At 48.0% G+C, this 15,309-nt stretch overlaps 1 protein-coding gene across 2 annotated transcripts in view; it reads left to right on the top strand.

The window, feature by feature from the left end:
* DMC1 (DNA meiotic recombinase 1) overlaps positions 1–15,309 on the top strand; it is a 44,889-nt gene that overhangs the window by 16,492 nt on the left and 13,088 nt on the right. For both annotated transcript variants that reach the window (XM_067559486.1, XM_067559485.1), the window contains exons 7-9: positions 1,133–1,174; positions 9,260–9,332; positions 10,037–10,128. In XM_067559486.1, coding sequence (XP_067415587.1) covers positions 1,133–1,174; positions 9,260–9,332; positions 10,037–10,128 — 207 coding nt within the window. The remainder of the gene's footprint in view (positions 1–1,132; positions 1,175–9,259; positions 9,333–10,036; positions 10,129–15,309) is intronic.

Here is a 15,309-nt window from a genome sequence, read left to right as displayed (position 1 = left end):
GCCAGAGAGAGTGAGCAGCCCCAAAGCCTCAGGGCTAAAGGGCCTAGTTTAAAGTGGGGATTGTATACATGCACTGTAAATAAACGAGCATGGGTGACTGCAACAGGTTATGCCTGTGAGTCTTTTGTTCTGGAGGGGGAAAGACCACCCAGGGGACCCGAAAGGGCAGGGGGGCCGTGGCAATCCGCTACAGGGCTTCTAGCCAAATACAGGTATTTATCTTTGCCCAAACAAAGGTATTTGTGAGTACACTCAGGGATTTGAACTATGTGGGTGGAGGAGCTATGCTAGCTTTGTTTTAGTAGAGGTGTGTGAGAGACACCACAGAAACATGCAGAACAGGAGATAAAAGCCAAGAACACAGGGTATGTCAGCAGCACTGCAGTCAGAGGTGTGACTACAGCAAATGTAGACATACACAAGATACTTTTATTCAAGCTAGCTAGCTAGATCAAAGCTAACAGTGTGGAGTGATACAGCAAATGCTGTACAAGCTGACTTGGGACCCTGGGTATGTACTTAAGCGGCTAGCCTGTGAAGCACCACACCTCTGATTGCAGTGTAGTGTAGAAATACCCATAGTCAGAACAAGTCCGGGGAACATAGCTCTGAGAAAGCTTTTGTGCTAAGTGCTGACTGGTAAAGGGACTTGGAACTGTGAGTGAAGACGCTGTCTCTTATTTTTTTATTCCTGCTGTATTCGAGAAATCAGGACTTTGTACATTCCTTGAAAATGCACAGGATTTCATCAAAGAAACACCTGACTCCTGGCATCTACTTTGCTTCCTAATGGAAACAACCCACAGAGTCCTGAACTTTGGCAAACTGCTCAAGTCAGAAAATGGTAACAATATATTTAAGTTCTCCCTGGATGCAGTGTCCATGGACAAATGGAAGTGAGCTCAGTTTAACATTGTCAAGGATGACACCACCCACAGTGCAGCAGTTCCAAGCCCTGCTGTTCATAAATACAATTTGTACTGTACTTCATATGATTTGAGTGATGACTGAAAGATAGAAAAGAGCAATACAAGTAATTGAAGTTTTCTAAATGAGAGAGTATTCTTACTGAAACAACTCATGTATTTGACAAACTGCAAAAACTTTTCCACTTGTTTTTTCTCTTTAATAGAATTCCGAACAGGCAAAACCCAGCTTTCTCACACCCTTTGTGGTAGGTACACATCTTCATATTGACAATTCTATCCTTCTGTAATGTCATTAATCAGGGAGTTCTGTGGCAGTGTCTTTGCTGTCTAAAAGCTAGTAAACAGCATTTAGGAGCTAAGATTGGCCTGCACTCAGCGTGGGTACCCATACGTGAGGCTAAGCTCCTTTCTTAGTTACATGAAAAAGAAATATCTTGTCTTAGAGAACTGGAAATATGCCATATTCTGTTGCCTCTAGAAATGTTGTGAGGTAAAAACTTCAATGAATATTATTTCTATTAATTCAGATGTATATGAATTCAAAGTCTTTTTGTTTATATCTGTTCTTTTGCTATTATTCTATATTTCAGAACAAAATTGTTAGTGATTACATCCTCTTTGAATCCATTCAAAATGCTATGGCAAAAATAATCTTAGTGTGTTGCTTTGATCACATCCTCCTCTTTGTATCCTTCCATTATATCAAGCACAAGAGCATAAGGCTCTTCATGGTTTATCCCTACCCTACCTATCAGCTTTTATAATCTGTAGATATGTAGACTCTCACCTTCACTCTGCCAACAATGCTATCCATGATTGCCCATTTGTCCAGCTGTTAGACCAGCACCATTATGCATTTTCTCATGCCTCCCCTTATGCTCGGAAGAAGCTCTCTGTAATAATCTGTGAGACCACTACATTATCCTCCAGTGCTTTTAATCTTTCCTTAAAACCCACCTTTGCCACAATGCTTAAAAAATGGTTAGGCAGCTCATGTGCTGCAACCACTGGACCATTGTTTATTATATTGTTCTTAACTGTCTTACTGTTACCTTGTGCTCTCCCCAGTCTTTCTCTCATATCCACCTGTGGTCTTGTATCTTAAGTTTAGATTGTAAAATCTTGGTCAAGGACCATCTCTTTGTTATATGTTTGTAAGTGCCAAACATAATAGGACTCTTGATTCTACCACAATACAAATACATAATAAAGAATGTAGTTGTTAATACTGAAATTTAGTTACTAAAAATTTGGAAGAACCAACAATCTCTGTCTGATCTCCCATTATAACAGATGTTGAGTCTCCATCTTGAAAAAGGGGAGTGTTTTCATGTAATCCAGGGATGTCCAAATTACAGCCTGAGGGCTGCATTTGGCAGCAGAGTAATAATCCTTTGCATGAAACATGAAGACAAAGATGATCCTCTAAATTTGTTCATTGCTGATAAACAACAGTCGGCATCTGTTCATCTACTAAGAAAGATACATATTGAAATAAGTGTGGTAAAAGCATAATAGTTTAGAGATGGAAAGGCCTTATTAAATCATTACCATTGATCTTAGCCAGAAGGCCAAGAAGATGTTTTTCTTCATTAATTATTACTCGTTATCATTAAGTATTTATTTTTAATAAAAATTATGCAAATTTAGGTACAAAGTATGTGTTGGTGCTCAGTAACATAAAGTTCTCTCTTTGAGTGATTGCACATATGCATTCCAATATAGATGAGTGCACGCCCCATGCACGAGTCTCCGGAAGCTTTTTTGCCCTAGCAATCCCTGCAGGGTTGGCTCCAGCGCCTCCTGGAGTGGCGCGCTCATACTGCAGTATATATGGCACCACCGACCCTGCGGGTCCCCAGTTCCTTCTTTCTGCCTGTGACGGTAGCTGGAATGCTTGCCCCTTGCTATCACAAGCAAGTAGCAACCCTTGTTCTTTTTTTCAATTGTTATCGTTTGTTCAACAGTTAAGATTAGTGTTAAGTAGTTTATAGTGTTAAGTGAATAGTGTTAAGTAGTAGGAATTAGCCCTTAGGGGCTTGGACTGAGCCATGCTGGACTCGACTGGATTTAAAGCCTGCGCGACCTGTGTGAAGGCCTTCCCTGTCAGCGATCCCCATGACAGATGCCTTCGATGCCTCGGGGAACTGCATCGCAAGGAAAAATGTAAAATTTGCAAAGCCTTCAAACCCCGGACGCAAAAGGAGCGGGATGCCCGCCTGAAGGCTATGTTAATGGAGTCAGCACTTCGACCTGACTCCAAACTCTCCAGGTCTCTGGTGGCACCGAGCGTCTCGTCAGTGCAGAGCGCTGCACCGGTACCGACGCAAAAACCAGTACCGAAGAGGAAGAAACGGCCCAAGGCCGTCCCTATGGACTCCCCCTTGCGACCGGTACAGCAGGAGGTGATTCAGGAGATGCCCCAGCCCCGTGCCATCGACATTACACCGGCACCGGCATCTCCATGCAGGGAGCCTCCCCCGACCCCGTGGGTGGGGTAGTGCCCCTGCAGGGACCATCGATACCGGAGGCGTTTACGGCATCTCGCGCCCTCATGGGCATGCCCACACCTCCGTTCCTCCCTCGGCCGAGGGTTCCGGGAATAGCGTCTCGGGGTAAACCCACACTGGGTTACCCCGGTGGGTGGCGGAGACGGGGTTCGAGGTCTCCCCCCAGACGGTCGAGGAGGGACAGCGACAGCTCCCTTCCTAGCTCTGACCAAAGGTCGTTGAGCCCCTCGACACCGCGGCACTGGGGGCGGTCGCGAGGTTTCAGATGGAGACATGACAGCTCTGCCTCTGATGGTGGCCGGTCCTTGGAATCCCGGCACCGCTCTCCTGCCCACACCTCGGCACCAGCAACCATGGGAGAGACGGGACATTCTACGGTGTGCAGCCCGGTGCGCTCACCAAGCATTTGCACCCTGCACCGATCTCCCTCCCGGCACGGATCCCGCTCCCTCAGGCGGTCCCGTTCGCCTACAGACACCCGGCACCGGTCCCGTTCACCAAAGGACTCTCGGCACTGGTCCCACTCACCTAGACGGTCACGCTCCCCGAGACACAGCCGGCACCAGTCTCCACCCCTGATCCTGGTACAGGCACCCTCGATACCGAGGCGCGAACGATGCTCCCAATCCCTGGCACGGAGTCCGGCGTGGATCCCGGTGGCTGAAAGGACCAAATCCTCTCGGCACCGGTCTAGATCCCCGGTCTACAGCCCGCCACGTTCTAAAATTCAACAACCTGGACGAGAAAGACGTCGCGAAACCCTCAGTCCAGTGCGGCCCATGGCATCGTGCAGCTCAGCACCGACTGATGCCCCCGACTATGGTTGCACCCGCTCCTTGATACCCAGGGGCTGTAGTCGAGACTACAGGGGCTCCAGATCCCCGAAGTGCAGCCCGGTGCGGGTGCCGGCACCGGAGTACGCGGCACCGACTGCTTCGGCACCGCAGCATACGGAGCGCACTTTGGAGCGGCACTGCTCCAGGTCTCCAGTTCAAAGGTGCCACCTCCTCCAGCCACTCACCCCCACGCCGGCACCGCAGACATCACCGGGACCGCTCCTACTCATCCCGAAGTGCATCTCCGGAGCGGGAGGACAGAGACCGCAGAGCCAGGGGGCACCGCTCCACCAGTGCTGCCACCCAAGCGGCTGCCTCATACCCGGTACCGGGACTGGTACTGCAAGGACATGTATCATACCAGGCACCGGGACCGGTGCCGACGTGGCCACAGGGACCTTGGCAATGGCCCCACTGGCAATGGCCCCCTCAGACTACCCAGGGCACGGGGTCAGCACCTTCCATGGGAACTCACCTCCCCCCCACCAAAGCCAGTTGGATAAGGGGAACTCTTCAGATGAAGAGTCTGATCCTATGGAGGGCCCATCCACGGGTCCCATTCCTCAGTCCTCCTCTTTATCCCCAGCTGAGACAACTGCTAGGGACCAGAGGACCCCTCTGCCAGATTTCAAAACCCACCAAGAGCTCCTCAAATGACTGGCAGACAATTTAAAATTAGACATTAAGGAGCTATCAGAGGAGGAGGACCCCCTCTTTGGGTCTGTAGGACCAGTGGGTCCATCTAGAGTTGCACTCCTGGTACACGATCGGGTTCTTAAACTAGTTAAGCCCGTCTGGGAGACCCCAGCCTAGTTGGCACCCACTTCTAAAACAGCGGAGCGGAAATACTATGTCCCACCGCAGGGCTTTGAAACCTTTATAACCACCCCGTCCCGGGGACTATGGTCGTGGATGCGGTGAACCAGCGGGACAGACAGGGTGCCCAGGCAAATACTCCAAAATATAGGGAGAACAAAAAGCTAGACCTTTTTGGGAGGAAGGTCTACTCCACAGCATCGCTGCAGCTCTGCATGGCTAATTACCAAGCGCTGTTTGGACGTTACAACCTCAATTTATGGTCCTTCCTACAGAGGTTTGTCTAGGGTCTTCCCCAGGATATGGTAATGGACTTTAACACTCTAGTCCAGAAAGGCTCCCTAGTTGCAAATGTCGCCCTACAATCGGCTAGTGATGCCACGGACGATGGCCTCTGGCATTGTCATGCGCCGGGCAGCTTGGTTACAATCCTCTGGCCTTTCTCCAGAAGTGCAGCAGGCCATACAGGATCTGCCCTTCACTGGAGCAGGCCTCTTCTCAGAAAGAACTGATGAGAAGTTGCACGCCTTAAAAGACTCCAGGGCCACCTTAAGATCTCTAGGCCTATACGTGCCGCAAGGCGTCAGGGCAGACCATGCCCCCTGAGGCAACAACAACAACAGCCTCCACCCAGACCACCTCCCAGACCCACCCAAGCAAGGAAGGGTAGAGACCGCTTCCGACACTCAAACCGTCGGGACCGCCAAGGCCCTGCCAGGGGCTCCCAACAAGGGCCGCAAAAAGGCACCAAGTGGCAGTTTTGGTGGTGCGCACGAGGGTGGCACCTCTCCCATCTCCTTGGATCTTATTCGGCTTTTCATGAACAGATTATGGCCGTTCCTCCCGGAGTGGCAGAGCATAACCTCAGACCGCTGGGTACTGAGTGTAATACAGAGAGGTTATGCCCTGCAACTCTCTGTCTTCCCACCGGACTCTCCTCCTACCCCGTCCCTCTTCAGGGACCCCTCTCACGAGCAGCTCCTCATTCAGGAGGTAAACACCCTCCTCCTCCTAGGGGCGGTGGAAGAGGTTCCTTCTCAGGAAAGAAGCAGGGGGTTTTATTCCCGATACTTCCTTATCCCCGAGGTGAAGGGAGGCCTCAGGCCCACTCTGGACCTTCGGTGTCTAAACAAGTTTATCAGGCGCCTCAAATTCCGCATGGTCTCCCTAGCCTCCATTATTCCCACTCTAGATCCGGGGGATTGGTTTGCCGCCCTCGACCTCAAGGATGCCTATTTTCATATTTCTATCCTCCCAGGACACAGAAGGTTTCTGTGCTTTCAGGTAGCTGGTGGCCACTACCAGTTTTCGGCCCTGCCATTTGGCCTCTCTTCAGCACCCAGGGTCTTCACAAAATGTATGGCGGTGGTGACTGCCCACCTCCGCCGCAAGAGGATTCAGATCTTCCCCTACCTAGACGACTGGTTAATCCGGGACAGATCCAAAGACCATGTTCAGAACAGCCTGACACTGACTTGCACAATATGCGCCAGGCTGGGTCTGCTCATAAACGAGCAGAAGTCCACCCTTACACCAGTACAGCAAATAGACTTCATCGGGGCCATCCTGGACGCCATTCAAGCCAGGGCCTTCCTTCCACAGCCCTGCTTCGAGGCAATGACCGCCATAATAGACAATCTCCACAGGTCCCCCATGACGACAGCCAGGCACTGCCTTCAGCTGTTGGGGCACATGGCGGCATGTACCTACGTGGTGAGGCTAGCTCGTCTCAAACTCAGGCCCCTCCAGGGTTGGTTGGCCTCTGTATACGCCCCGGCCAGGCACCCCCTGAGACAGGTGGTGACTGTCCCAGCCCAAGTACTGGCGTCATTCAATTGGTGGACAAACCTGGCGGAGGTATTGAGGGGTGTCCCCTTTGCAGACTTGACACCCTCCATAATCCTGATTATGGACGCTTCGGATGTGGGTTGGGGGGCCCACATGAGCAGCGACCTCAGCACACAAGGGCTGTGGTCCACACAAGAACAGCGTCTCCATATCAATGTGCGGGAATTCCGTGCAGTCCGTCTGGCCTGCAAAGTGTTTCTCGGGTTCCTGAGGGGCAAGGTGGTCCAGGTCATGACAGACAATACAGCAGCCATGTTTTATATAAACAGGCAGGGGGGAGCTCACTCCTCGGCTCTTTGCCAGGAAGCGGTGCGACTTTGGGACCTTGCGGTGAGGCACGACTTCCACTTGTCTGCCTCTCACCTCCCAGGGGTCAGGAACGACGAGGCAGATCGCCTCAGCAGGTCGTTCTTACCCCGCCACGACTGGTCACTACACTGGGAGGTGACAACTTTTCTCTTCCACAAGTGGGGTGTTCCCCAACTGGACCTATTCACGTCGGCATGGAACACGAAGTGCCCGAGGTTCTGCTCCCTCCAGGGTCGCAAGCCAGACTCCATCTCCGACGCCTTCCTCATAACGTGGACGGGGCCCCTGATGTATGCCTTTCCCCACGTCCTGCTGCTCCCCAAAGTACTCTTAAAAATCAAGAGAGACAAAGCGAATGTCATCCTGATCGCACCAGCTTGGCCCAGACAGCACTGGTACAGCTTGTTGCTGGACCTCTCCATAGCCACGCCAATACTGCTCCCGAAACGCTACGACCTGCTCTCCCAGGACCGGGGTCGCCTGCTGCACCCGGACCTGGACTCCCTCCACCTGACAGCATGGAGGCGGTTTTGGAGTACCTGCTCCACTTAAAGATGCTGGGCCTGGCACTCGCCTCTCTGAGGGTACACCTAGCGGCCATCTTGGCCTTCCACAAACCGATGGAAGGAAGATCGATCTTTTCACACCCTATGTCCCTTAGGTTCCTCAATGAGGTAGAGAGGCTATATCCGCAGGTCCGTGACCCGGTGCCTCTCTGGGATCTAAATCTGGTCCTCGCCATGCTGACAGGACCACCCTTCGAGCCCATGGCTACATGCCCGCTGCTCGTTCTCTCTTGGAAGGTGTCCTTCCTAGTGGGCATTACATCGGCTAGGAGGGTCTCCGAGATAAGAGCGTTGACCTCAGAACCCCCCTACACGGTCTTCTATAAAGACAAAGTGCGGCTGAGACCCCACCTGGCCTTTCTACCCAAGGTGGTGTCTCAGTTTCACTACAACCGGATATCTTCCTCCCCATGTTTTTTTCTAAACCACATGGTTTGGAGGAGGAGCAGAGATGGCACTCGCTGGACGTCAGACGAGCCCTGGCATACTATATCGAGCGAACCAGGCCATTCCGAAAGTCGTCGCAGCTGTTCGTGGCGGAACAGATGAAAGGTTCACCTGTCTCCACCCAGCACATCTCCACCTGGATCACTGCCTGCATATGGATCTGCTACGAGCAGGCGAAGGTGCCACTCCCAGGCCTGTCACTGCACACTCCACCAGAGCCCAGGCCTCATCCGCAGCCTTCCTGGAACGAGTGCCCCTGGACGAGTGCCCTGGTTGTTGGTATACACCTTCACATTCCACTACGCCATCGTAGAACAGGCGAGAGAGGACGCGAGCGTCGGTGGAGCTGTCTTGAGAAGGGCCGCTCGCCAGTGACTCCTACCCACCTCCAAGGTATGGCTAATTAATCACTTATATTGGAATGCATATGAGCAATCACTCGAAGAGAGAAAACAAGGTTACTTACCTGTAACTGTTGTTCTTCGAGATGTGTTGCTCATATCCATTCCAAACCCACCCTCCGTCCCCACTGTTGGAGTCGGCAGAAAGAAGGGACTGGGGACCTGCAGGGTCGGTGGTGCCATATATACCGTGGTATGAGCGCGGCACTTTAGGGGGCGCCAGAGCCGACCCTGCGGGGGTTGCTAGGGCAAAAAAGCTTCCAGAGACTCGTGCACGGGGCACGCACTCACCTATATTGGAATGGATATGAGCAACACATCTCGAAGAACAACAGTTACTGGTAAGTAACCTTGTTTTTTGATTGTCTGACCTGACATTCCACAGAGAAAAGTTATTTTGCTTCCTTCTTAAGCTAGCTGGGGCAGCAAGTCAGCCTTGCTATAAAGGCAACTCTGGGTTAATGTTGGATCATTTGTGTGTTGTGTACAAACTGGTGGATCATTGTCACTTGTTAAACATAATAGAGAGAGTTGGAGGGTTGAAAGAGGCTTTTCCCTCTCTGCTTGTTTTGATTCTCTCTTTATGATACACTCTAGTGACAGCTCAGCTTCCAGGAGCAGATCGCTACACAGGAGGAAAAATTATCTTCATTGATACTGAAAACACATTGTATCTTTTTTACTTAAGCAAGTTGCAGATCTGATAGAAAGGGATGGTGGCACATCTTGTAATAAGTACAGCACCCTCATAATCTTCTGATGGAATGCATTTTGTTGCAGAAAGCAGATGAGATGCTCTAAATTACTCCATACATGGATAAAAGTAAGGAACTGTCTGTCAAATCTGGCCCATGCCATCATGAATTAAAACAAAGTCAGTGCTGTCCACAACAGTTTATTCTTACTAGAAATGACTAAAGCGAGACACCTGAGTGGTTTAGATATTAGAGTTTGGACACGGTGCTGTCTATCTCTAGGTCATATGTTACAATCCAACTCAAATGGGGGTTAAGGTTAAGATACAGATCTTATTTTATATTGCTATTCGTGTAATTCTAATGAGCTCATCTCTTTAATATCTAGGTGATAGAAGCTTTTCATATCCAGTTTACTGTTTCAAAAGTGATTCTACTGTTTGTTACTATCTCAAAGCTTTTAATGGACTGTGTAAAATAAGTTTTTGCTTTTTTTCCAGTTAGTCCATATCACAAAATAAAACACATCACCATAAGCACTAATTGTTCCTCTTGTTGACAATATCAGCAGAAAGGCCAAGGCCTTGTCTAGGAGCTCTGGATTTGGACTCGAGTTTTATGGGTTTTCAGAATTTGCATGATGTATATAAAGAGAATCCTTAACTCTTACGCATCCCAGCCGTCCAGATCGTCTTCGTGACATTGCTGATCGCTTCAACGTAGACCATGATGCAGTGCTTGACAATGTGCTGTATGCACGTGCATATACCAGTAAGATCATCATTGGAATAGGCACAACACCCTTTTTTTTCCTTCTAACACTACTATTTTAGCAGTTCTCAACTTACTGCCTAAGACTTCCCACTGGTGATCACTAACATTCTTCTGGGCATGGGGAGTCACAAGCCTGCTTCAATTTTCTGTTGTGATCCTCTGCTGCCGTAGATTTGCTCAGGATAAGTGGTCCTACTCTGTTGCATTCTAGAAACTATTTAGCAAATTCCAGAAATACTAAGGACTTGTATACACAGGGGTTTAAACCGTACTAAATTTAAATAATCCAGTTTCAAAACACTTGCATACACACAGCGTAATTCATTGTAGCACATTAACTCTGCATTTATCTCATGCTCTGCAGTCCTCTTTCAAAGTGAACTCAGTTTGATGCAATTGAGTTAGTTCAGTCTATCTGTGCGCACACAATGCTGCTGCACATTACTTTGGCAGTCCTCCAGCTGCTATCACACATTGCTTTGTGGGCGACTGTTACTGACCTGTCTGTTTACCTGTGCGCCTGTGATGCTTCCTGGGGATACCCAGGGTTGTGAGGCACCTCGCTACCACATGCCCTTAGCACGAGGAAGCCTTGTCTGTGTCTGCAGGGGATCAGTTCCCCAACTCCACTGGCCAAGGCCAACATGAGCACTCTCCGCTAGGCCTTGCAGGCCGTGCTGTCTCTCTATGGGTTAGCAATAGGCAAACTCCATCCCCCAACTCTTCTGAGTGTCTCCCTGGAGTGTCCAGCCCCTGGTCCACAGGACACTTGCAGTATTCACGTTCTCTTGCTTCCTAAGAAGCCATGAACCTCAGCTTACCAGTTCCCCCTCAGATCACTGCTCTGCTTAACAAACAGCACTTAGATATGTTTATAGTGAAAACAAGTATAAGTTTATTTAACAAAGCGTAGAGATTCAAGTAATAGCAAGTAGAGGTACTGAAAGCAAATTGGTACATATAAAATGAAATCATAATATGCATTCTAGAACCTAGATTTAATTAACTAGATGCTCTCATGTCCTGTAGAATAATGCTTACCCAAAGTCCTTGCAGTGTTTTACAGCTAGGGTTGACTATGATCTTCCTTTCATGATAAAGACATGCTGTCAGCTTGTCTCCTAGTTCAGGGGTTCTCAAACTGGGGGTCACGCAAGGGGTCGTGATGTTATTGGGGGGGAGTCATGAGCTGTCAGCCCTCGCATATGCTGGTAAGAGAGGCATGGCCTGGGGATGTAGTCACAGCCTGAAATATTTTCTAAGGGGAGTCCCAGCAAAAATGTTTCAGAACCACTGTCCTAGTTGAAGGCCCATTGTGTTTCTTTGCCCCTCCAAGATATACAAGTTCCATCCTTTGTCTTCATTCATATAGGGGACACCTCCTGTTTTTGTTCTTCCTGTAGATTTTATCTCTTGTATATTTCACACCCTTTTAACTGGCACCTGGCTCAGTATGCAAATAGACCTCCATTATGAGGCAGACAATACACAGTACACATATGACCAGACAGGGAGATAAGCATCTGTTACTTCCTGCCTCAAAATAATTCATCTGTGCATGTCACGTTTTGGTGACTGGCCTTAACTCCAGTACCTTAAGAACATAACTTCCAGTATAGATGCATAATTTCTTAAATATTATCCATCCATACATTTCGCAATAATGATGATGACCAGTGATTATGATGGCTCTCAGCATCAACCTGACATGCCACCCTATGGTGTAGTATTATGCATATATCTGATTGAAAGGATACCTGCAAAATCCCATGCACCCCCTGTGCCCTCTGCCAGTTGACACCAAGGGGTTCCTGGCTCACAGTGCCCTCCACTGCTCTGCTGTTGAGCTGATCAGACATCCACATCCCCATATAAAAATTGGCTCGGGGTCAGAATTTGCCCATTTACTTCTGGGTTCAAATTTATCAACAGTGTTGTGATATTACTCCAGAAGCCTTGCAATATGTCTTGAGCAGCCTTTTAGAGCCATGCAGAGACCCTAGATCTCATTCCCTGGGAAGAAACATCAGTGCAGGAAGCTCTTGTGGCTAGCCACCAAAATAAAAATCTTTGTGGACATGGCTAAGTAGATTTCCATGAGGGCCACAGCTGAGATGCCTACTGTGCAGGATAAAGAGCAAACAGTTCAGGAGAAAGTACATTAAAACCAAAGATGCTAGGAAAAGGTCTAGCAGTGGAAATGTGTCCTGTCCTTTTTATGAGGAGCTCAGTAGGATTTGATCAGTTACACAAGTGGTTCTCAACCAGGGGTACATGTACCTCTGGGGATACGCAAAGGTCTTCCAGAGGGGTACATCAAGTCATCTAGATATTTGCCTAGTTTTACAACAGGCTATGTAAAGAGCACTAGCGAAGTCACTATAAACTAAAATTTCATACAGACAATGACTTGTTTATACTGCTCTATATACTATACACTGAAATGTGAGTACAATATTTACATTCCAGTTGGTTTATTTTATAATTATATGGTAAAAATGAGAAAGTAAGCCATTTTAAATAATTGTGTGCTGACACTTTTTTGTATTTTTATGTCTGATTTTGTAAGAAATTAGATCTTAAGTGAGGTGAAACTTGGGTTACTCAAGACAAATCAGACTCCAGAAAGGGGTACTGTAGTTTGGAAAGGTTGAGAACCGCTGAGTTACACCTCTACAGAAACCAAGAAGTTTGCTGCTTCACCTCGCTTTAGGACAAGCAGCAAGAATCACTGGAGGATGAACAGGTGGAGGCCAGTGGAGAACTGTCCCCAGAAAGCCAGGATCTTTTTGAGACTCAAGACTCTGACAATGGCTGGGTAGGAAGCAAGCCTGATTCCTGCCATGCAGGAAATGAGCCCAATTCCCAGCCAGAAACTTTAGGTGGTACTGAGTAGGCAGGTCCTGTCAAGGGAACATGGGCATGTAAGTATCTATATTTAAAATTTAATATCATTATTTTATTATGCCCTACTGCCGTGCTAGCTTCTGTTCCAGGGGCCCCATGGCTACAGTCCTTTTTGACAGATGTGTATCCAGCCCTGTCTCCCTCTGTTGCTTGGCCCATGCTATCTGTTGGCCCCCCCGCTCAATACACTTTTTCAAAATGGCAGCTGCTCCAGCTAGACATTCAGCCTCTGTGGCATGCTAAAAGCCCCAGCCATCAACCATCTGAACCCCACACCATGGAGAGCACAAGACTATTAACCTTCCCTGCATCTGTCCTTCCCAGCAAAAGCCCTCCCTCTCCCCCCACTCCCATTCACTAATTTAAAATGGCTGCTAGCAGTATGGCGCAACCTCAGCCTGTACCCAAACTCCCTACCACAGCAGATACAAATAATGAAAACATTCAATTATGTGAAATTCAATTTATTGATACACTGGTTACAGGAAAAGAAGTTCGGTTAGTATTCTCACTTTATATAATGTAGATGTGGACATTGCATGCCCATAAAGATACAAAAGACTATAGCTCCCCATTCAGGTATAAATGTCCACTAGCACACATACTTACAAGAAAAGAGTTTTGCCTTAGGGACAGCAAAGTTCTAAGTGGCTTTTCACATGCTTACACAGAGAAAGACTGGCAAAAGTTAATGATTCAGACAGTCATTACAGAACCCTATCTGTTTTTTTCTTCACTTTCACCATGTCTGCAGGAGCGAGAAAATAGAATCTAAGACTAAGAAGTTTTTCATTTTTAGTCCAGACCTCATGAGAGATAGCTGCAAGGTCATTCCTCCCAGTATAACTTGCAATGCCCTTCCACTCCTGCTGCACTTATGGAGGGACCCCCTTCACATCATATCTTGCTGCTCTGCCCTTTGCCTTTTTGAATAAGGCCATTCTTTGCCTCTTAGTCACCCACTTCAGTGTAGTCATAAATAATCAGCACAGATTAAAGGGGATGTAGAGAAAATTACTATCCCACTCTCCCCCAGATTCTCCCTGCTAACCTCTGAACACCAGATGGTTCAAGAACAAGAAGAGGCAGAGGTGAGGCATATACTCACCTGTGACTTGAATCCCCCTGTTGTGTTTTGCCCTCCACTGTACTGTAACTTTTTGAATGTTGATTTCATTATTGTTTTAATTAAAGGTTTCTTTCTGGTTGCTATGTAATAAATAATATAATAATAAAAACTTAAATATTCATAAAGAGTTGTCAGTGCATTTTAAACAAAATCCATACATTTTAAATAATAGGGCTTTACAAAAGTATTGAGTTACAGACACAAGGTAAAATAACGATTGCCACAGGGGTCCACTTTTATTGCCCATAAACAAGACTTCACTGCCCACAATTCATTCCACCCAACCCTCTTCACGGGTTAACAGTAGAACGTACAGCTGTACATTTTCAGGCCTCAGACTCAAAGTAGTAACAGTAGGTATCCCTGACAATATTGCCCTGTTTGTTTCCATTTTTTTTGTTGGATTTCTTGTTGGCTGTTCAAACTGCTGAGCAAGTCTCTGCACCTCATCTACACTACAAAGATAAGTCAACCTAAGTTAAGTCAGCTTACAGCACCACGTCAATTACTGCGGTGGCTGTGTGTCCACATTACTCTCCTTGGATCGGTGGTGTGTGTCCTCACCAGACGCACTTCCACTGACCAAAAAGGGGCAGTGTGAGGAGCTAAGAGCCCAGTCTCTCAGCTCAACTGGCAGCTCCCCTGCCGTTCTGCAACTACTGAGGCGATAAACAGCTTTTTCCTTCCAAGTGTGAATGGCTTCGTTAACCAGAGTACCAGAGGATAAACCAAGTCTCCCAGTATAACTGGTGCAGTCTCCACATCATTCATGTCCATAGTGATCCTGGGGGCAAACAGTCCTTTATTCATGAAGGTAAATAGAGGTGAATTCCAAAAGATCCTAGCATTGTGGACTCTTCCAGACCCCCTGCATTTATGTTTGTAAACCTGTCCCCATGGTCAACCAGCCCTGGGACCACCACATTGGTAAACTGCTGGTGCAGCTCCAGGGCTAGTTAAGCACATATCTCAAAAAGGTTGCCTTCCCCATCCTGAAATTCTCTTGCTACTGCAGGTCATCCCAGGTCTGCAGAACAATCCTTTCCCACCAATTGACGTTGGTGTTCCAAGCCCAGAAACAATGCTGCATGTTGTGAAGCTGCTCAAGGAACAGCTTCTGTAGTACTGGTCACTTGGTGTCA

The sequence above is a fragment of the Emydura macquarii genome, unplaced genomic scaffold (assembly GCF_026122565.2).
Source record: "Emydura macquarii macquarii isolate MOO-44397 ecotype Brisbane River unplaced genomic scaffold, CSIRO-AGI_Emac_v2 contig_2205, whole genome shotgun sequence".
Classification (NCBI taxonomy): Eukaryota; Metazoa; Chordata; order Testudines; family Chelidae; genus Emydura; species Emydura macquarii.
The sequence above is the reverse complement of the archived record's forward strand: the minus strand, read 5'-3'. Positions and strand labels throughout refer to the sequence as shown.